This window comes from Cucumis melo, chromosome 12 (genome assembly GCF_025177605.1).
Source record: "Cucumis melo cultivar AY chromosome 12, USDA_Cmelo_AY_1.0, whole genome shotgun sequence".
NCBI lineage: Eukaryota > Viridiplantae > Streptophyta > Magnoliopsida > Cucurbitales > Cucurbitaceae > Cucumis > Cucumis melo.
In genome coordinates, this window is record NC_066868.1 from 27,456,520 (window position 1) to 27,479,433 (window position 22,914).

Sequence of the window (22,914 nt, forward strand, 5' to 3'; positions counted from 1 at the left end):
TATAGCTTTATGCAGGCTTGAGAATATCACATCTCATTTTGCTCATTAGTTAATTTAATGGTGTGGAATACTAGAGTTAGTTGTTTTAGAAAGCAGGATAATTTATCTTTTCGTATACAGAAAAATAACTTTGAGAATCTTTTAGCTTGGACTAAAAGTTGTGAACTCCCTTTCTTATTTGGTCTAAAGAGTTCGTGAATCCAAGACTAAAAGAACAGACTTGGTAGCATACGAAAGGAATTAATAGCCAAAAGTGGCCTAATATGCTAAACCGTGTACTTGAAACACCTCTCCAGCCTGATTTTAGTATTCCATTATCATTCATTTAAGCGGAATCTAAGGTTGTTCGCAGCCACCATACATATTTGACATGGGTAATTATTGAGAAATGAGAACGTCACTGATTGATTCAGTTTTGGATATTCGACATGGGATCTCTACACCCCAAGCTCTTTGCTCTTTCCGCCCTGCATTTACTTCAAAAATTTAGATGCTAATGGCCGCATTCAAGCCCAGATTCACTCAAATTACAAGTCCTTTGCTTTGGATCTGCATAAAACTCTCCCCTCTTACAGGTTCGTCTTTCCTTCAGAGGAACCAAGCAAATCTAGGTTCCATTTCATCCTTCTCTTAACAAGATTAGATTAGGTTCATCATTTAGGTAAGCAGATACTAACAAAAGGAATGATCATTTCTGTACGACTTTGAGATGGAGGGTAAAGAACGTCAAGCGTAACTCACAATGAAGAACTGTGACAAAGAAGGGGCTTTGAATTGATTGAATTTCATTGTGTTATGTCGTGGAGCTCAGATTATATACCTAGCCTCGAAGAGGACCGAGGATGAAAGCCAACAATTTGTAGGGATTTCAACTGACATAAGAAGAGCTGAATACAACCATTATGAATTGTTCAACGTTCGGTTTTTAAATTTAATTCTAAGTTTGGGGGCAGCAGAAGTCGTACCTTCTGATGCCTCCGGCTTACTTTGAACTCCTATGATTAATCTTGATCCACTAGGTTCATTTGTTTCCAATTGCATGGGAGTTGACTTCGTTGGTGGTTCTTTTATACGAGGCATTGCAAGTGGCTGTGGCTTCACCTCTTCATTCAATAGCTTTGCCATCTCTTTTTCTTTTTGTTTCTTCTCTTTCTTTAGTCGCTTGCGCTCGATGTATTCAGGATCATTGCGATGTTCTTTATGACTTTCTCGCTTACGTTTCTTTTCTTTATCTTTCTTCTTTTCCTTTTTCCCATGGCGAGAGTGCGAAGAGGCTAAGCCATGATCATTCTGTGGTAAAGAAAGCGTCTGAAGACTTGCATACTTCTGTGCATCAGCATCAATATTGTTATCTTGTATGATGCTCGATGATGAAGGATCTTCTGGCTGAAAATGTCCAAAAGCTCGACTGCTGGAATCAGCAGTGCACTGGAATTCCTTCCCAAGTTCATCACCATAACTTGCAAGTTTTGCACTGCCAATGCTGGCTGTCATATGAGACCCGTGATCATGACAGGAGTTTACCTCCTCCAGAATACGGTTGCTGATACTTGTAGCCTCAGCAATATTTCTTGGGGGTGCATCAACAGAAACAGAACTACTAGGACCAACATCTGTTTCACGAGGCACAGCATGCGATCTTTCAGTGGTTAGATTATCGGCATCTGCTCTACTTGTAGCAGCAGATGATCTGACTTTGATCTTAACGACTGGCAACTTCCTCTCATGACTACTGGAAACAGAGGCTGCTTCTCTCGGAGCTTCTACTATTGCCATAGCTTGCTTAGGAACCTCTGCAATTTCTCCTCCTTCCTTGGAAAGCTCGGGAACTGCCAAGCTGTCAGGCCTCGGAGTGGGAGCATGAAGCGGCTCTGATGAAAGACTTGCTGGAATACATGGCATAGGCGCAACTGCAGAGACTGATGATTGCTCTGGCGGATTGAATTCAGGAATGAGAGAAGTTAACATCCTTTTCTGTTCACTGCAAGTTCCCGTGTCTCCCATATGCAATGTTTTATATTCTCTTGGAACTCCATAAAGTGTTGGGGGCCTGAAAATGAAGTAAAAAGAGAGTTTATACAAGAATAGATAATAAAATCCATACCGTCACAGGAACATTAAGGTCAGACTAATGAACAACAAACATTAGCATGACCGTACAAATACAGTAGAGGAATGTAACAAAAATGTCAACAACAGAGAACAGTAATGTGCCCTCTCATGAAGAATATTGGGGAAGCCGGTGAACACTTATCCCCAAAGATCCACTGTGAGGCAAGCTTGGATATATGGTAGTATTGAAGAAGCACAACTTAAACCTATTAGACCTATCAACAATTATAAGCATTACTACTTAACACGTCAAGTCCATTTGTCTTCTATTTGCCAGAGGCATGGTCGGGGGGTTTAAAAAATAGAAAACAAAAGAATACAATGATCAAGCAGAAAATAGCAAAGCATGCATTGAACTATAAGACAACAATTATGTATTCCCATATCTACTTAATTCAACCTAGCATTACCAGGAAAAGGGGTACCTACCTCCCTGCAAGGACTTGTAAAATACAGAACAAGTAGTGACGAAGACAGACATTGTTAAACGCCATATTGCCTTCCAATAGGAGGAGCAAAGCAACAAGGGTGTCATTATTGACTACATCATTTGAACCAGATCTTCTCATTATCTGACATAAACGCATAACATGGACCGCCAGCTTCGCTTGCCCTGCAATATGAGAACTTCTTTCCTTAAGCTCAGAGAAAACCCAAGGAACAAATAAAGAATAGTCATACAAGGAACGAAAGATTAAACAAAAGAAGAGGCCAAAAGCACAGACGACCAAGGATAACTTGAAGAGTAATATGAGGGGAAAAACAGAAAGGTAAATGGCAGAAACAAACCTCGCAAGGAATTCTCTTCTTCTAGATATTTAATAAACAATAACAATGTTGCATCAATTCCGTTGCAGTGGTACTCAAGATCGAGAAGTGATCGGGTTGCCTCAATTCGAACTTGCCATATGGAATTAAAATCTCGAAAAGGTCTTATCAGTTCGATGATACGATCCTGTAGGAAGTTTAAAATGCAATATAGTCATTCTCGAGGAATAAAATATTAATTGAAGTGCACCTCTTGACTAATAATATGAAGACAAGAAAAAACTTACAAGAGAGAGAAGTCCAGATAGTTTCAGTGCAATCTGGGTCAAGGTTCTGATGCAGCTAATAGTCAATATCCCATTATAGCTAGGCATCAGCCTGTCAGGTATCATTTAAAAAAGAATAAGATCTAGTTTCTTCATAAACATAATCCATTTAGTCAAATACCAGTGGATTAGCCAACCTGTCAAACTGCAGAAGTCTATCAATCCTTTTAAGAAGCGATGCTAAAAAGAGAATGCTCTGCAATTTATCAGGGAAGAAAAAGAAAAGAAATCAGAACAGGGGTCTTAGAGAAAAAAACATTGCCAATAAAAGCAGCGGCAATATACTTGTCTAACAAATATAAGGCCTAAGAGCTCAATGGAAACACTCGTGAAAGACCACACAGATGTACAGTAAATCCCATTACTATAAAGGAATAGGGATTGCAGAACAAGTCTATGATGAATGGGTTTAGGGAGTGTAGCCATTTATATTTTAGAGCAAGTAGATTTTCTTGAAATGGTGGTGTCCGTATATTGGCAAGAATGTTCTGGTGGTTTCAGAAGACGAGAAATTTCCTCTTAAATTGAGAAATTGTAGAGCTAATCTTCATGAGAGGATGAAGAAGACGAGGGTTTAGGAAACAAACTTCAATTTTTAAAACCGAAAACAGAAAGTGCGGTCAAATAGAACTTTTACATGATGCCAACCATCCATTAGACTTGAAATAGGTAAAATTTTAAAAAGTTTTGTATGGGGTGCAGTCATATAAACATCAACTAAGATATCAAAAATTAAACTTTGCAACTTATCACATCAAGAAACTACCAAATGATAAAAGCAGAGGAGAACATTCCAACCTGTTGTCCAAATTCAAGCTCACCAACTGACTGGACTAGTGCAGCCAACCAGAAAACATCAGAGTAAGGATTCCCATTGTTGTCATTGTACTACCGAAATACAAAGGTATTCAAAAAAATGGATCACAAACAAGATTTTCAAGTAACAAAGTAGCAGAAAAGAAGCATAATATCAGAAGAAAATTAAGTTAAAAAGTTTTAAAAAAACAAGCAGAAGTGGTTTTAAAAACAAAAAACAAAAAAAACTGTGGTTGTCATAAGATAACGATTCTCCTTTTGACATTCCCTGAGAAAAATCTAAAAGTTACCCAAAATTTTAAGTTTATATTCCCCTAGTGATTTTTGAAGTACTAGGGGGCATTTTTATGATGTAGCATAGTTTTGAAATGTTGTATAGATGTAATAGAATTGGGATGTATCGTCATATTACAACACGTATGTTCATATTCCTTAGAGCCACATCAAGCAAGGTGAAAATCAAGATTTTTTTGGTATAGCATATTGTCCCACTTATGAAACAAGCAGAAAGAACACTACCTTCAAAAGTTGCAAAACAAACTCAACGGCTTCTCTAGGGCTTTTTTGGTCGGTGCCCCTGACCATAGCAACAGCATGAGGAATGGCCTATAAGAACCCCCCCAAAAAAGAATCACACATGCGAACATAAGGAGAAATACAGCACCTTAGTTTTGAGTGTCAACCAAAAATAGTATGAAATAAAAGTATATAGAAATTTTCACTCAAATAAAGTAAAATCAACCCAACAACTCTTGATTTCCAATATCTGTACGAGATTGAAGAAGGATTCATTCAATACAGTGATGCACTTTGTTACTTCACACGTCACATTTAACCCAAACAATAGTCATGCTACTAACTATGGGGATGTACCAGGAACTGCCTTGTAATGTCATTAAGTAAGAGCACAAACAGTATCAAATATATTCTGAAATCATCAATGACCACACCACAAACTGACAAAAAAGTCCTCTTAGATCATCGGATGCATACTCTGAAAATGCTCATAAAATAAGAATAAACCACTACTTATTATGCATTGTTTAAGGCAAACTCTATATAGAAAAGGACTGCAGAGACAGACTGTAGAAATTACACAATGAAGTCATCTTTTAAACAATCTGGAGATTCCGCAAAGCTTTCAAGATTATATGGACTTGAGAGTATCTGATTTGATTGGAATTATGTATCAGCATAGTATCAGGTTGTTTTGCATGAGAATTATCTGAATAACTGACGCCCACATCAGATATCCAGAAAGGGTATGCAGCAAATTGTAACAATTTTATGGATTCATATGGTTTATATAAGAACCATACTCTGAACTGTGGAAACCAAATAGGCAATTCCACAACACATTACAAATCCTACCTCATTGCATTACCTCAAGAACAAAATATTCAGGAAAATCACGAAATTCATTTGGCCTGGTAAGAATATCAGAACAAGCAAGAGTCATAATAGGTGATCCAAGATTAAACTCACTGAAAGAGAACTCTTATGGATCTTACTTGGGGAGTCCAGTATCAGCATCAAACCTCTGACTTTTAAAAAATTTAATCAAATTAAGCAAACCAGCCCAATCAGTATCCTGCAGAGGAAAGTCAAATTTAACCAAAAGAATGAGTAACCTGCGTTACTTTACACAGGTTAAGTGACAAATTTATAGCTCCTGAATGTCTATGTTCCACTTGGTTGGAAAAATGAGGAACCACCATTTAACCTTCCAACATTTCATGGCCAATAAATAAGTAGAAAATTTGCTGTAAGATCAATTTGGATAAAGAAATGAAGGTTTTAGTTAGGTGTTCAAGTCTGAAATAAAATAACTGCAATAATACCTCTGAGGCTGTTTTGGCCATTGCCAATGCTGCTTCAATTCTTACTCTCCAGAAGGCCTTCATAGGAAAGTTCAGCTACTCACAATCCATTGTAAGTTTAACACATAATAAAAAAGAACCGTGTCTCAAAAAGATGTGTAACCTTGGGGTCTCTTAGGAAATTGTTAAGAGCATTAACAATAGAAAAAGACGGTTGAGGCAACATCTCTAATGTCGCAATTGCTTGTGCTTGGGCAATGACATCCTTGTCCTTCTCTAATTGATTGATCTGATAGTAAAAGACAAACTAGAGTAAATATTTCACACAAAAATGCTTATATACAATTGTTAAACCATCATTTCAAGTCTTACATCGGCGGTCTAGGTAGTCACTCTGAAACCAAATTGATCGTAGCTTAAGTAGCCTCAAGGAGTAATCCTCCAAGAAGTAAGCTCTTGATTCTTTTATTAGAATAATAATATGTTTCAAACATTAGTTTTATAAATCCTGATAAATCTCTGTATCAGAGCCCACTTTTCAAACATTAGTTTTAGCTTCTCCTATTTTAGGTTTATAACCGGTTAAAGCTGAGAAGAGAAATGAAAATGACCAATAATAGTTCCCACCAAACAACATGAATAGACAACATCTGAATGATAATGAAATCCTAGTGATTGTCCCCCTAAAATGCCACAAAACAAAATTGAAAGACCAGAAATGAAATACAGGCAAACATGTAGCCTACCAATGAAAATATTATGGATAACAAAATTCGGTCTTACCCACATCTGAACAGGCTGATGAAAATGAATTTCAGCAAGGTATTCCATCTCAGGGTCTGCTCTCAACCATAACAAAGGAGATTCCACACTGAAATGAGACAATATAGTGCATTCAAGCAAATGATAAGCAGATTGCCTAATCACTGATAAAATCAAATAAATCAAATGATGAGGGAATTATAAACCTAGAGCGAATGTCGAGTGCAGGTATATCAGCATTGTCGTCAGAACCATCAGGTTTTGACCCTTTTTTAGTTTTCTGGAGGCGCCTAGCAGCAAGTTTGGAGTGGCATTGTATTTCTAGTAGTTGCCAAGACTCTCCAGTCATTGGAAGAACTGGATGATCAAAGACACCATCAAGTTCATAAATCCTGATACTCATCATGCCAGGCCATCCAGCATCACTGTCCCGATTTTCTACACTTGTGGCTGGTGTAGCTGTGCATTCCCGTGAAACCGCCATTTCAACCATATTTTTCCGCTTGTTGTAGGAAAACCCCATCCTGGTATTACATACAAACCAAGGTAAGCAAAATAAACAGACATAAGAGCATAAAAGATGGTATATTGTATACCTCAGCAGTGGACAACCACAAGATTCAACCCATCGAGGAAAGAACTCTTTAAGAAATGGTCGCTCTAGGTTTCCAATCTTATTGGCTAATTGACGAAACTGCATCGCAAAATTATAGAGAAGTTTGACATTAGACGTCATTCTCGTTCACCTTGTCCATGAACCAAAACTTCTAATTAAATTACGTAAAATTAATAATAATATAATTTTAGATCTATTTTTTGCTTGTTTTGTTCTTCCATCTTTCTCCTTTTTCTCATGGCTGCCACAAACCATTGTCAACCATCAGTGGACATCGTCAGGGACCTTTTTTCTTCTTCATCCTCTTCTGCTTCTTGTTCCCCCTCCTTTTTTTCCTATTTTTCTCCCATTTGGAGGGAAAATTTTTGTTCTTTAAACACACACTGAAATGAAGTTTTAAATTGGTTTGTTTCAGTTCAAATGTCAGAGAATGCTCAATGGAAACAGTCAAAGAGACCTTGGAGAATGTTGGAGAAGAGAATATTTGTAGTTTTGTTGCGTCGGCAGTTTCCACTGAAGGTTTGTAATCGTTTCACATTGGGTTCGTGATAGAAAAGTTTGTCACAAGTTTGTAGATCGTGGGTATCCTGGCTGAGCCAGTGAGTCTATGAAAGTGGACTCGCCAAATTTAGTGCTTGTGGGTCAATCGATTGGTGGGGGTCTACTTGTTCTTGTTTGAATTGTTCAGATGATCTTCAACATGCAACCAGTCGAATTTGAGCTCTGGGTTAGCTTGGCAGCAACAAGAGGCAGCAGCCGGCATCGAAAGGGAGAATGGATGGAGACGAGGGAGAAAGGAGGAAATAAAATGAAACAAATATTTCTTTTAATTTTAATAATAAAAATATAAAAATATGTATCGCCAGTTTTCTGTTTGTAAATGAAGAACTTAACAAGGTGAAAGAATGCTACCATTGCAAACTTAGAGGTAAAATTGTAGAGTTCGAAAACACAAGCCTAATGCAACCTAGACCATTCAGTATTCTAAAACAATCTTAGTAAATGGATGTTCCAAAACAAAAGGCCCTCGTAAAGTATCATCATACAAGAAAATTAGTACCTCTTTCGTGCTGAGTAATTGTGACGCAGAACCAGTATCTTTAGCATGAGAAACAATATTTTGTAGAATCTGGCACAGTAGAATAAACATAAATCAACATGAAAATCATTACCAAGAGAAGAAATAAAAAGGAGGGAAGTCTGGAGAGATGATATATCCCCAAACACCGGTTAAAAAAAATGCCCAAATGGTGTAAATACGAGCTTGCATAGCAAAAAGGGTGACCAAATGTCAAAAAATATGCCCATGTAAGTTTCTTGGCCATGAAAAATTCTAGAACTACTTTCAAACCATAATCTCAAAAGGAGGACGAAGAAATCAATACAAGGATCAAGAAAGAAACTTATCTTCTATAAATAGTAGGTCTTTGTAGCACAGTGTGTTCTCAAACATACAAGGAAAATTAATTGGCAAAATCGAGCCACACAGTATATGTAATGTCAGAATGAACTACAGCTCAACAAGAAGCAAGAAGAGAGTTCACTATGGCTGGACAAAGTTAAATGGTCAGAATGTGGGAAGAAACTATCAAAGTGTACCAATGGGAACATGGATTGGTGAGAGCTAGGGGATGGCTTTCAGCCCAAGGCTCTGAGTCCCCAGTGGAGAAGATATTTTGGTCGTTTGATATTGTGATGTAGTCTAAGTAGCTCAAGGATTAATCCTCCAAAAAACAAAATTGTGAATCTTTTGTTAGGATGATTATAATTGTTTCATAAAAGAGGAGAAGACTCCTATTTATAGAATTTTATTACAAGCGGGGTCAAAGGGAATTAAACTAGAATATTACCCAGTTGCCTAATGGAAATCATACTGAGGCACTACGTAATGTGTTTTAAGGAGTAATGTGTTCGACCAAATCCACAAATGTTAAGGAAATAAATAGAGAAGAAAACACTTCTATCTTATCCAACCGAAAGAAGTTAAAATGCAAACCAATGGCACAATCTATAATCATCCTTACATCCTTGTACTTGATATCTTCATAATTTTCATGAACCCAAAACATTACCTTGCGGAAAGATTCAGGCCCCATCTGCTTTTCCAACATTTGAAGGATTGCCACCTTGTTGAAGGAAAAAAAAAACATTAGAAGGCTGAATGAGAAGTAAAGACCTAAATAAGGAAAGTGAACTTACAGACTTCCATGATCTTATTTTTCCATATATACCAATACATTGGGTCCCATGCAAATCTTTACAAGCAGCGGAGGAACTCAAGGTGGTCAAACCACTATCATCTGCTCTACAAACAGCACAATTTGCCTGCATAACAGAGTTTTCTCACTGTAAATTGATATTTGAAAATGTGAAATATTTTTAACAAGAAACTAGTATGGTGGATTTAACCAGAGGACTAATGACAAACGGCACCACTGGTAGGATTAATAAATTAATATCAGATCTATACATGATTCTAATCGCTAAATGGGCAAGGTACAGAGGTACAAATTGCAATTATCCCTCATTTTATGCTTGGTGACACCAGAAATAGAAAAACTACTTTGGATAACCAACAGAGAGAAAAGTAACTCCAAGCCCTCAAGAAGAAAAGAAGGAAAGGAAAGATGAAGAAATCTCATGCAGAATAACTGCAAGCAACCAAGAGCATGGTGGAGCAAACCTTGTATCTCTGGTAGCGTGCCTCATTATTTCCCAAGTTCTTCTTAATAAATAAATCAGTCAAAAAACCAGCAAGACCATCCAACAACCACTCTAGCAATAAAAATCAAACATGCCTAATCAAAAAAAGACGAAAGAAATGAAACAGTAAATGTAATGAGAACATGTGATAACCATTTACCATCATTTGGGGCTTCAGGTGTAATATAAATGCCAAACCACTGTCTTGCCAGAGCATAAGCAAGTTTAATCCTCGTATCAATGGTCTGTGAGAAAGAATGTTAATCAAAACTCACAAGTATTAAAGAAGCAAACCAACCGAGATTTTAGCATTCAAGTCATTTATGTAATTTCTCTTGGTTTCTTACCTACACACAACACATGTTATTGTTATAGTTATTATCATCATTGTTGTGGTTGTTGTTGTTAAAAAGACAAAAAAACAAATTATTAATGTGTGCATTGCGGAGCCAGACACCTTACCAACAAAAGTTGGCAGTTACTTGGACAGACCCGGACCCAAAAAAACGAAAGAGGGGGAGGGAGAGAGAGAGAAATTGGTGTTTCGCATCTTTTTTCCTTTTCTATATCAAGAGATTGTTTTTGGACCAACTTGTACATAGTTCGACTAATATCATAGGATAGTCCTCAAACCCTCCAATATTTGGCTGACCAAGAAATTCACCCTTTACTTGGCCCTAATAACCACCAGGTTTGTGGATATTTGCAAGCGCTAGAGTATTGCTTGTGTGGGACTCGTATTGATGCATTTCCATCATTGATACACAAGAAAAGTGTCATGGTTCGAACATATTACACACACACACGAAACTGAATGTCCACCTACAACAGATATAAACTCCAATAACAATTCCAACAGATATAAACTCCAAAACAAATGAATTGTTAAGCCAATGCTATACAAGCCCTATAAATAAACAAACCTGATCAATGATTTTCTCATCAAACAAAAGATGAGAACTAAATATACACATGGAAACTCCCAAACATGCTGATGATACTGCAATCTCCGGCTCTATGAAGATTTGTTTATATGACCCAAATGGGAAGTCCACCGAGAGGTAATCCTTATAGCAGCTGCGCAAAGTAAATTCCAAAGAGAGACATTATTTACACACATAAAACTTATCTTTTGTAATCATTACAGCAGCATTCAAAAAGTTGAAAAACAAACCTGAATGCACCATGAAAAAAATCCACCGTATGCTTGAGCTTTAAAGAATTAACAGGCGAGCACATGTGTGATATCAGTACATTTTGGTGATCAGCAAGGATTTCAAATGGTCCAACGGCAAGTGATATCCAACGTGCATTGACAGGGATGTCTACCCTATACACATAAGTTTTGCGGGGAGGATTGTCTTTGCTCAAGACCTGAAAGGAATGGTGATACATGGAAAGTCAAAATATCCAAAATGCTTGAAGCTGATTTGATATGTAGAGAGAAACTTGATATATATACATTAAAACATCAACTGCCCCCTGCTTATGAAATGCAAACAAGAAACAAGATTCCCCAAGACAAGAAAGCGTATACGCAAGTCAGATTAGAGGCACCTTGCAGCAAGATGTAATATGCTGCCCCTTACCAAGCTTTGAATTCCAAGATTTCTATTTGAGGGGATCTCCGTACTGATGTATCTCTTAAGAAAAACAAAATGCAATCAAGAGGAAGACGATAAAAACCAGACCCCCCATGGTTGTACAAGGCTAACATTACAAATCCACGTGTGTGTGCAGCGCATCTTAATGTCAGCTACATTGATTTATTCAGTGATACCACCTTTACACGATAAAGAAACAGAGTACGGAAGATGGTGATTTTGGATGAGATATTTGAGATAATCATCCGAATCAAAATGATATTTCAACATACACAAGTTGTGTAGTCCAAAGCATTTGAAAGCACAGTACATAGTTTCAATTCTTTTGTGGTTGTTAGATGAACATGTACAAAAACGAAATCCTCCCTGTAAGAGTGGATATAATTAATACAAATTCAAATTCATAGTTCAATATTATTTTTTTTATATCTACGAGTGTCCAGACCAGCTTATGTGCATCTCAACTAATTTCACAAGAAAACCTGTCTGCGCCCTAGAACATTTGATTGTCAAGAAAACTCGTAGGAAATTAATTCCTAAGTAGGTGGTCGCCATGGATTGAACTCATGACCTCTTGGTTAGAGGTTGAGACAATGTCTCCTTTTTAGGACTAGACTAGTTTACGATGGTTTTTATAGTTTAGTATTAACTTAACGTTTTTTCATTTATTAAATAATGTAGTATAACATGGTTTTGCCTTGACCCAGATAGGACAAATAATATCATTAGCTAATAATATTCTAGTACAATATGGGAAGGAGATATGTTTTGAAGCAGAACATATAAGATAATGATAATAAGGCCATTTTCTTTATTAAAAAAATCATAAAATTAACTACGTCCAAACAGAATATTGTTCCAGGTGAGACCTTTTGCCCAACCATTGGTTCAAAACATGGAGAAAGGATAGCTTTGATCCCAGAGATAAGTGCGGTGAGCGTGGATTGAACACGCGACCTTCAGATTAAAATCTGATGCTCTCCCAATTGAGCTATCCCCGCAAATAGGCACCAACCGGGATCGAGGCACAGTTGTACTCAATAAAGAGGCCAATCTAGGAGGTATTTAACTCAAACACATACACAAAAAAACCCTACTCTGCCATAAAAACATATTATATTGACCCCTCACCCTCAGAAGCACATTCAAGATAAGAGCATTGAAACGGATGGAGTGAGCTTAAATTAAAATAAGTTTAATTCTCTACAATCATTTCAATATTCTCAAACGTAAATTAGTCCTGACAAAAACTTTTGAATAAAAACTAGACCACTAGTGATTTGGCAATATTGAGCAACTTTATTGTAATCTTTTTTTTTTAATAATGAATGAACAACTTTCATGGAGAAAAAATGAAGAATACATAAACGTCCAAAAAATACAATCCCACAATAAAAGGGAGCCAAAAAAGAAAAGGCCTCCGATCCTGAAATTTTTCCATGAGAACAAGTACATTAAAAGATTCATTTAAGTGGGTTGATGGTTACCTTGTCTAGAAATAGATTTTTAGCTAAATGTCAAAAAGAATGAACTTTTGTTCACAAAACCCTTTCACTTTCCTCAATGAAAGCTTGGTTCATTAACAAAAATAACACTTCATTCATGACATTGCCAAAGTACTCGAAAGTACTGAATAGCTTGAACGAGTGTATCTTTAGTCACAAGTCCCTATTCCAGATAACATTTAGAACGACATTTCGATTGATTTTACCCTTATCTCCCGCAATCATAAAAGAGGAGTTAATTTTGAAATCATGATTTGGATAAATTTAGCAAGATACCGCATTTTATCGTCAATAGTATCTAATGTAATTACGATAGTGAACTTTCTCTTTCAAGAGGTCATTCAACTTCATGAAATTCAATTTGTAATTCAAATGGAGACGCAATTTTTCTTAGTCACTTAGGAAAGATTTTATGGAGAATATTCAATACTATGTGTTAGAATTAGTACTTTTGGAAAGAATAAAATATACTTTTGGAAAAAATAAAATATAAGGGTGCGTTTGGGGGAGGGAAAGAGTTATGGGGCAAAAGGATTATAATAATCCTAGGATTATGATAATCCTAGTGTTATGATAATATATGTTTGGGGGAAAGAATATAAAAGGTAGTATTATAATAGTATGTGTTTGGGGGAGAGATTATGATAGTAGTGTTATAGTAATATGTGTTTGGGAGAAGGATTATGATTGTAGTAATTTAAAAAATAATAATAGAATTTAGATTGGGTTATTTAGGTAGGGTAATGTAGGGTTGTAAGAAAGTAAAAATAGGATAAGATAGGGTTATTTAGGGATTAGGATTATTTATCATATTCCTTGGGCCAAACACGGTTTGGCCCAATTTCCTAATCCTTTTCCCTCTAAAACCCCACCCCAAACACGCCCTAAGATTTTATTTCCTAAATATTTCCTAAATCTTTTCCTTTCTTATTCCTATTGTACTCTATTTATACTCCCTTTGTACCTATTGTTTTTGTTCATAAGAAAATAATAAAAACTAAAGTATCGTGGTTTTTCTCCCGGTTCTCGGGTTTCCACGTAAGTCTCGGGTTGTTGTTAATTGCTTTCAATATGGTATCAGAGCAAAGCAATAACGAAACCTTAGAAAATAACCTAGGAGAAACCCAGATCAAAACTGAACCCGTCACCGCCGCCGCCGCCATGGAGAAACTGCTCCAGAACCTACAGAAACCGCCGATCTACCCAACGGGAGTGGTTCCGCAGCCGTACGCGCCGCCGTCTGACCAGAAGTTGATTCACGCGCCGCTTGTGTCCGGCGCGTAGGCCCACGCGCCGCCGCCGTTTCACGTCACCGCCCATCCCGTTCCCTTCTACGCGCCGTCGGATGTCCAGCCGTCAAACCCTTCCGGCCATCCGCATCCTCATGCGCCATCTACGAGCTCCGGACAGCATCCCTCAACCGTAAATCTGTCAAATCAGTACAGTAAGCAGCAGCTGTACGTTGACCCTTTACAGCAACCGCTGTTTTCTGGTAACGGAATTGATCAACCCCAAAACAGATCGGACATTGAAGCGGGCGAATCTTCAACGCATTCCAAACCAACCGAGTTGCCGATGTATTCCAAGAACCCGGTAACTTCGTTCCCTAATTCACAGTCAAATTATATAACTGGCTCTTTGGGTTCGTCTACAGGGAATTTTTCAGGCGAAAAATTAAATGGTCAAAATTATTTTTCTTGGTCACAATCAATAAAGATGTTCCTCGAAGGTCGATACCAGTTCGGATTCTTAACTGGAGAGACTGTACGTCCTCCACCAGGAGACGCCTTGGAACGACTCTGGAAAGGAGAGGACTCACTTATTCGGTCCATGCTGATTAATAGTATGGAACCACAGATCGGCAAGCCTTTACTATATGCAGCCACAGCAAAAGATTTGTGGGATACAACTCAGACCCTTTACTCGAAACGACAGAATGCCTCTCGGTTATATACACTGCGAAAACAGGTCCATAATTGCAAACAAGGGACCCTGGACGTAACTACCTATTTTAACAAGCTCTCTCTCCTCTGGCAAGAGATGGATTTGTGCAGAGAGACAGTTTCGGACACACCAAATGACAGTACACAATATGCTAAACTTGAAGAGGCTGACCGTGTTTATAACTTCCTTGCAGGACTTAATCCCAAATTTGATAATGTTTGTGGTCGTATACTCGGACAAAGACCTCTTCCCTCCCTAATGGAAGTTTGTTTTGAAGTCCGCCTGGAAGAGGATCGCACTAATGCCATGGGTGTATTGACTACCCCTACCATCGACTCCGCAGCCTTTAACGCTCGGTCCTCAAATCATGACAGTGACAAGAATAATGGGAAGTCAATTCCTGTGTGTGAGCACTGCAAGAAACAATGGCACACCAAGGATCAGTGTTGGAAACTCCACGGTCGTCCCCCAGGAGGTAAGAAACGATCCTCCAACGAGAAACAGAACTCAGGACGTGCCTACATTAGTGAGACTACACCTGCTAGCACTTCTCAATCAACTGATCCTACTGTGAGCCAGACCAAGACTCCGACTCTGGGTGCCATTGCTCAGTCAGGTATGCCTCAGTCCCTTGGGCTTATTAGTGTTGATGGGAAGAATCCCTGGATCTTAGACTCGGGGGCTACAGATCACTTGACAGGTTCTTCAGAACACTTTATCTCATATGCCCCGTGTGCCGGTAATGAAAAAATCCGAATAGCCGATGGCTCTCTAGCTCCGATCGCTGGCAAAGGACAAATAGTTCCCTTTGACGGTTTTGCTCTCCAGAATGTTTTGCATGTCCCTAAACTGTCTTACAATTTGTTATCTATAAGCAAGATCACTCGTGAGTTGCATTGTAAAGCTATCTTCTTACCTGAATCGGTTTATTTTCAGGACATGAGCTCGGGGAGGACGATTGGCACTGCCCGGTATAGCAGGGGACTTTACATCCTTGATGATGATACCTCATGTAGTAGTTTGTCTAGGGTTAGTTTACTGTCATCCTACTTTAGCACTCCTGAACAAGACTGTATGTTGTGGCATTTTCGACTGGGCCACCCAAACTTTACATATATGCAACATTTATTTCCCCACCTTTTTTCTAAAGTTGATGTCTCTTCTCTATCTTGTGATGTGTGTATCCGGGCAAAACAACATCGAGTCTCTTTTCCCTCACAACCATATAAACCTACACAACCGTTTAACCTCATCCGTAGTGACGTTTGGGGTCCTTCCAAGGTCACCACCTCCTCGGGAAAGCGGTGGTTTGTAACTTTCATTGATGACCATACCCGTCTCACCTGGGTCTACCTTATCTCAGATAAATCCGAGGTTCCATCCATTTTCCAAAACTTCTATCATACTATCAAAACACAATTTCATACAAAAATTGCAATTCTTCGAAGTGATAATGGTCGGGAATTCCAAAACCATAACCTTAGTGAATTTCTAGCCTCCAAGGGGATTGTTCACCAAACCTCATGTGCCTACACTCCTCAACAAAATGGAGTGGCCGAACGAAAAAACCGACACCTTGTGGAAGTAGCCCGTTCACTTATGCTTTCCACTTCCCTTCCATCATACCTGTGGGGAGATGCTATTCTTACAGCTGCTCACTTAATCAATAGAATGCCTTCTCGTATCCTCCACCTTCAGACTCCCTTAGATTGTCTTAAGGAGTCTTACCCCTCTACTCGTCTTGTTTCTGAGGTTCCTCTTCGTGTGTTTGGGTGCACCGCCTATGTCCATAATTTCGGCCCTAATCAGACCAAATTTACCCCTCGGGCTCAGGCCTGTGTGTTTGTTGGGTATCCCCTTCACCAACACGGTTATAAATGTTTTCACCCGCCGTCTAGGAAATATTTTGTCACTATGGACGTTACTTTCTGTGAAAACCGACCCTACTTTCCTGTTAACCATCTTCAGGGGGAGAATGTGAGTGAAGAGTCTAACAACACCTTTGAATTTGTTGAACCTACTCTTATTACCGTGTCTGACATTGATCCTCATCCCATAATCTTACCCACAAACCAAGTTCCCTGGAAAACATATTACAGGAGGAATCTCAGAAAGGAAGTTGGGTCCCCTACTAGTCAACCGCCGGCTCCAGTCCAAAATTTCGAACCTCCTCGAGACCAAGGTATGGAAAACCCTACAAAACCTTGTACTAATAATACAATGAGTGAGAATGACAAGTCTGATATTGCTGTTCTTGAAAATATGGAAGAAAAGAACTGTGATGATGAGACTGAGGTTAGAATAGAAACCAGTAACGATGAAGCTGAACAGGGTCATACAAGAAAACTTGATGAGTATGATCCCTCTCTTGACATTCCAATTGCATTGAGAAAAGGTACCAGATCATGCACTAAACATCCCATTTGCAACTATGTTTCCTATGATAATCTCTCTCCACAGTTTAGAGCGTTTACAGCAAACCTTGACTCTACCATAATACCGAAAAATATCTACACTGCTCTAGAGTGTCCTGAATGGAAGAATGCTGTTATGGAAGAGATGAAGGCTCTCGAAAAGAATAGAACTTGGGAGATCTGTGCTCTACCCAAGGGACATAAAACTGTAGGATGCAAATGGGTATTCTCTCTCAAATACAAAGCAGATGGTACGCTTGATAGACACAAGGCAAGGTTAGTTGCAAAGGGGTTCACTCAAACCTATGGTATTGACTATTCGGAAACTTTTTCTCCAGTTGCTAAATTGAATACTGTTAGAGTCCTGCTATCTGTTGCTGTGAACAAAGATTGGCCTCTATACCAGCTGGATGTTAAGAATGCTTTTTTGAATGGAGACCTTGTGGAGGAAGTCTACATGAGCCCCCCACCAGGATTTGAAGCCCAATTTGGTCAGGAGGTGTGTAAACTCCAAAAATCTCTATATGGTCTGAAACAGTCTCCGAGAGCATGGTTTGACAGATTCACTACCTTTGTCAAGTCCCAAGGGTACAGTCAAGGGCACTCTGACCATACTTTATTTACAAAGGCTTCCAAAACAGGAAAGATAGCTATTCTAATTGTTTATGTGGATGACATTGTTTTGACTGGAGATGATCAAACAGAAATCAGTCAACTAAAGCAGAGAATGGGTGATGAATTTGAAATCAAAGACTTGGGCAATCTGAAATATTTCCTTGGAATGGAGGTGGCTAGATCAAAAGAAGGTATTTCCGTGTCTCAGAGAAAATACACCCTTGATTTGCTAACCGAGACAGGTATGTTGGGATGTCGTCCTGCTGATACTCCTATTGAATTCAACTGTAAACTAGGAAACTCTGATGATCAAGTTCCAGTTGATAAAGAACAATATCAGCGCCTTGTAGGTAAATTAATTTACTTATCCCATACTCGTCCGGATATTTCCTTTGCTGTGAGTGTTGTCAGCCAGTTTATGCAGGCTCCCTATGAGAAACATATGGAAGCTGTTAACAGAATCCTGAGATACTTGAAAAATACACCTGGTAAAGGGTTGATGTTTAGAAAAACAAATAGAAAGACCATTGAGGCATATACTGACTCAGATTGGGCAGGATCTGTTATTGATAGAAAGTCTACATCCGGTTATTGTACCTTTGTTTGGGGCAATCTTGTAACTTGGAGGAGTAAGAAGCAAAGTGTTGTGGCCAGGAGCAGTGCTGAGGCTGAATACAGAGCTATGAGTCTGGGAATATGTGAGGAAATTTGGCTCCAGAAAGTCTTGTCAGATCTTCATCAGGAATGTGAGACACCATTGAAGCTTTTTTGTGATAATAAAGCCGCTATTAGTATTGCTAACAACCCAGTGCAACATGATAGAACTAAACATGTTGAGATTGATCGGCATTTCATCAAAGAAAGACTTGACAGTGGAAGCATATGCATTCCGTACATTCCTTCAAGCCAACAGATTGCTGATGTTCTTACCAAGGGGCTTCTCCGACCACACTTCGACCTTTGCGTTAGCAAGTTGGGACTCATTGATATTTACCTCCCAACTTGAGGGGGAGTGTTAGAATTAGTACTTTTGGAAAGAATAAAATATACTTTTGGAAAAAATAAAATATAAGATTTTATTTCCTAAATATTTCCTAAATCTTTTCCTTTCTTGTTCCTATTGTACTCTATTTATACTCCCTTTGTACCTATTGTTTTTGTTCATAAGAAAATAATAAAAACTAAAGTATCGTGGTTTTTCTCCCGGTTCTCGGGTTTCCACGTAAGTCTCGGGTTGTTGTTAATTGCTTTCAATACTATGAAGTAATGTACTACTTGTTATCTCCAAAAAGTGGCCAGATAGAACCTACTTGAACACTATTATCATCCTTCAAGGAGATGTTGCTCTCCTTCAAGCCAAATTTGCAATCAACTCCATGAAAAAAAATCAATAAAGAGGCCAACACTTGAGATCATTTACACTACACACCATTCAACATTGAATCTCGTCAACTACTAAACGTTCCAAGTTTTCATCAATATCCTGACCAATAGACTACTGATTTCATTAAAATTCAGCAAAGAGTGAATGAGCATTTAAAATCAGGTATAATAAGGCTAAAAATTACAAAGAACGAACTTAGCTGATTGAAGCAATTTGAGATTTTATAACTTTGTAGTTCTTTACCTAGGGATTAAGAGAACAGCTAATGAAGATCAATACGAGAAACCTCAAGGAAAATGATTATTGTACCTTAACAAACTTCGTTAATTTAAGCAATTTGAAATTCCACAACTTTGTTGTTCTTTATCTAGGGAATGACAACTACTGAAGATCAATACAATAAACGTCAAGAAAAAAGATGGTGCTTTTTTCTTTTGGATATTCATGAGTGTTCAAGTTAGCTTACGTGAACCTCGACTAATCTCATGAGACAACATGCATGGCCCTAACATCTGGGTGCAATAGAACTTGTTAAAATTAAATTTTAGGTAGGTGGCCATGGATTGAATACATTCCCTCTAGGTCCTTTACTAAACCCAGGGTACCACTAGGCCAGATTTAAGATCTTGCCTTATTAGATGGTCCAAAAAAAGTCCTAAAAAACCAACAGCAAAGATGCATTGGAAATACATCTTGAACCAACGGGGATTCTTTTACAGCCACATACAGTGCATTGTTGGTGATGGAAAACCTACATCACTTTGGTTTCATCAATGGACTGTTGCAATATCAGAGTCTAAATCTGCCCCTACATCAGAAGTTTGGAGTACAGAAAACATTTCATGGATTTAGATAACAGTTGTGTCTTTTCCACAAAATCTTTGCTCATACACCTCCCCTCTGATGGGTCCTCTCTTAATGCTGATTTTTAAAGGAAATTGTGGGGATTCCATTGCCCAAAGAGAGTAAAAGTTCTTATTTGGGAAATTGGCCACTATTGTCTCAACACTAAGGATCGGTTGCTGCCTCTGTCAGAATGATCATGAATGTCAAAGTCATATTTTCATTCACTGCCTATTTGCTACTCATATACGAGGCGAATTACTCTCTACCTTTGTTAGTCTATAGCACCTCCGCACGGCTCTATAGATTGGTTGGGAATGATGTTGAACAAACACCTGTCAAAAGTACCAAGGGTCTCCAATGGAAAAATATTGTCAATGCCGTTTTGAGGAAATTGTGTGATGAGAGAAATGCTAGGCTTTTCAAATTCAAAGATAGATCCTCCATGGAAATCTTAGATCTACCAATCTTGCATTTTTTTGGTGGAAAAATACGTCCCCTTTAACATTTTTGAGTTTAAATTTTCTTGTTGCAAATTGGAGACATCTTTTTAATCCCTTGAGGGCCCTCATTTACCTCTTTAGATTATTTTGTCCAAACAAAGAAATTGTTTATCATCTAATAAAATAAGAGGAATAAAAATAACATATGGTACACATTACTCAACAAAATTGCTTTACACCACAGAACTGATAAACAAACATCTCATTTCAGAGTATTTCTCACCTGGTACAACAAAATTCCATTACTGACAGCCACAAGATTTTGAGAGACAGTAAACTCGAGGTCATACCTGAACATAAGACAGCATATAGAATATAAATGGGTTGTGAAAAGTTAAAATTGTCTAACCCAGTCGGATCATGGTATCCTTACTTGCATCGTTGTAGACCATCATCCATACAAGGGAACCAGCACCTTGCACGCCTTATTTGGTTGTCAGTGTGAGCCAGACGATTATAGAAGTGAATACCTACCTCTGATTTCTCTACCCAGTAATCAATACGAACCAGCCTTACATTCTGCATAAAAAATTGTCCTTCATGAGAAGCCACAAAAGAAATAATAAACATGACTTACGATAGAGCTTCAGCACCTTCACAAGCAATTACATATCAATAAGAGAACCTGGTTCCTTGGTTTTCACAAAAGTATGTAAAGTTACGTTAAGTATAACTGCCTAACTCGGTTAGTGATATGCACGCGGCTTTATGTGAAAAAATATTCCGCAGTTTGAACTAAGCAAGAATTATACTGATTTCTTTCTGCTCGTGATAAAATTGGATGCTTAAACAAAGATAACTACTTCATTTCCAAATCTACCACAGTAAACGGATGATTGGTTCTGCTCATTACATATAGATGCTTCAAAACAGTTGCACCAAGCTTGCAAGAGATAGGAACTGAATGAAAAATAAATGTACCAGAGACCATTTCCAAAGAGAGACAAATTATAATATACTTCATAACATCAACATTTACATGCCAGAATACATGGAATACAAATAAATAACTAGTATAACATTTCGCATCCATGTACATATCTCCCCCATATAAAAGACTGACATCGTGATAATAGCTAACAGCTACAACCTGCTTGTCCTCGTCCGCAGGTTGCACTCCATTCTCCAGAAATGGCTGGTCTTGCTGCTCGCTTCCACTCTTGAAAGCCTTGCAGCAGTTTATCAACAAATTAGGAACCAATTCCTTCTCGATTGAAGACATATAAATTGACCCTGCAGCATCTGCAGCAGAGCTCGGCGACGCAACTGCTTTAAAACTCCTCTCACTTTCCACATGCTGAGGCCGCGGATAATACTCAAATTCAGTTGGGTCACCATCCACTGAAACACTCAAAATCCCAAGATTCTCCGCGTGCAACCCAACTATACCAATATCAGGAACCGCAATTTCCAACTCGGTGAACCTAAAATCCAGCAACAAGAACCGTGAGTTATCTGTGGCCAAGATTCATCAAAGCAAACTCATACGCATACAGGCAAGAAAAATAAAACAAACCCATAAATCCACCAAGAAATTAAGCAAATGGGGAGATGGGTAGAGTGAGCTAGAGATCAGAATTAAAGAAGGTCGAGGTAAGACGAACCCATAAACGCGACGATTATCAATGTCGATGGAAAGACAGAGCTTCTGGTGACGAACTACAGCTCCGGAGTTATCAGGTGGCTTGGCGTCGTCGGTGTTTTTGGGCTTGCGAGGCTTGGCCATAGCAAGCACATAGCCTGAGCGGGGCACTAGAAGGTTGGAGCGAAGAAACGCGATCCAAATCCGAAGACGGACACAAGAGATTTATATGGTCGACTTCTACCAGCTGTTTTATATGGGACGGGTTTTGCTTGCCAGCGGTGTATCCTATTTTAGTTGCCCTAGCCTTGTAATCATAACCGTGCACTTCTCCCACTGATCTAATCCAACGATCATCGTAGTTTGGAAGCTACACAGACAACGGGAATTTCTTTTAATTAAAATCAATTTTGATCGGAAAAATCAGTTATATAAAGTCGAATGTAACGATAAATCACAACGTGAGCATATATACATATATAATGCCATATTTTTAGCCAAGTCGATACAAGTTGCCACCTTAACATAGTATAGTCATTTTGTTACTTTTAGAACATTGTTTTCCATGATTAAACATCTACAATGGCAATCTATATA

The 22,914-nt window shown here is 38.3% G+C and overlaps 1 protein-coding gene across 1 annotated transcript; it reads right to left on the reverse strand.

Moving 5' to 3' along the window:
• Positions 1-751: 751 nt before the first annotated feature.
• On the reverse strand, positions 752-22,544 carry LOC103496328 (transcription initiation factor TFIID subunit 2). Its single transcript, XM_008458184.3, has 25 exons — positions 22,340-22,544; positions 21,826-22,159; positions 21,109-21,254; positions 20,959-21,025; positions 11,098-11,297; positions 10,847-11,000; positions 10,084-10,168; positions 9,904-9,995; positions 9,420-9,545; positions 9,293-9,346; positions 8,281-8,349; positions 7,201-7,298; positions 6,811-7,128; positions 6,626-6,713; positions 6,006-6,131; positions 5,864-5,920; positions 5,534-5,613; positions 5,407-5,449; positions 4,542-4,628; positions 4,005-4,094; positions 3,344-3,402; positions 3,168-3,258; positions 2,902-3,067; positions 2,542-2,725; positions 752-2,050 (listed from the first exon to the last, which is right to left on the reverse strand). The coding sequence occupies exons 1-25, from the start codon at positions 22,459-22,461 to the stop codon at positions 901-903; spliced, it is 4,086 nt and encodes a 1,361-aa protein (XP_008456406.1). The 5' UTR covers positions 22,462-22,544; the 3' UTR covers positions 752-900.
• Positions 22,545-22,914: the final 370 nt, after the last annotated feature.

Bases quoted from the DNA above. Each gene is read 5' to 3' on its own strand.
- LOC103496328 (XM_008458184.3), bottom strand. From the start codon at position 22,461: ATGGCCAAGCCTCGCAAGCCCAAAAACACCGACGACGCCAAGCCACCT. The intron at 22,160-22,339 runs GTTCGTCTTACC...GCTGGATTTTAG, and splicing joins GATAATCGTCGCGTTTATGG to GTTCACCGAGTTGGAAATTG. The intron at 5,614-5,863 runs GTATTATTGCAG...TTTCCTCTGCAG, and splicing joins TGGCCAAAACAGCCTCAGAG to GATACTGATTGGGCTGGTTT.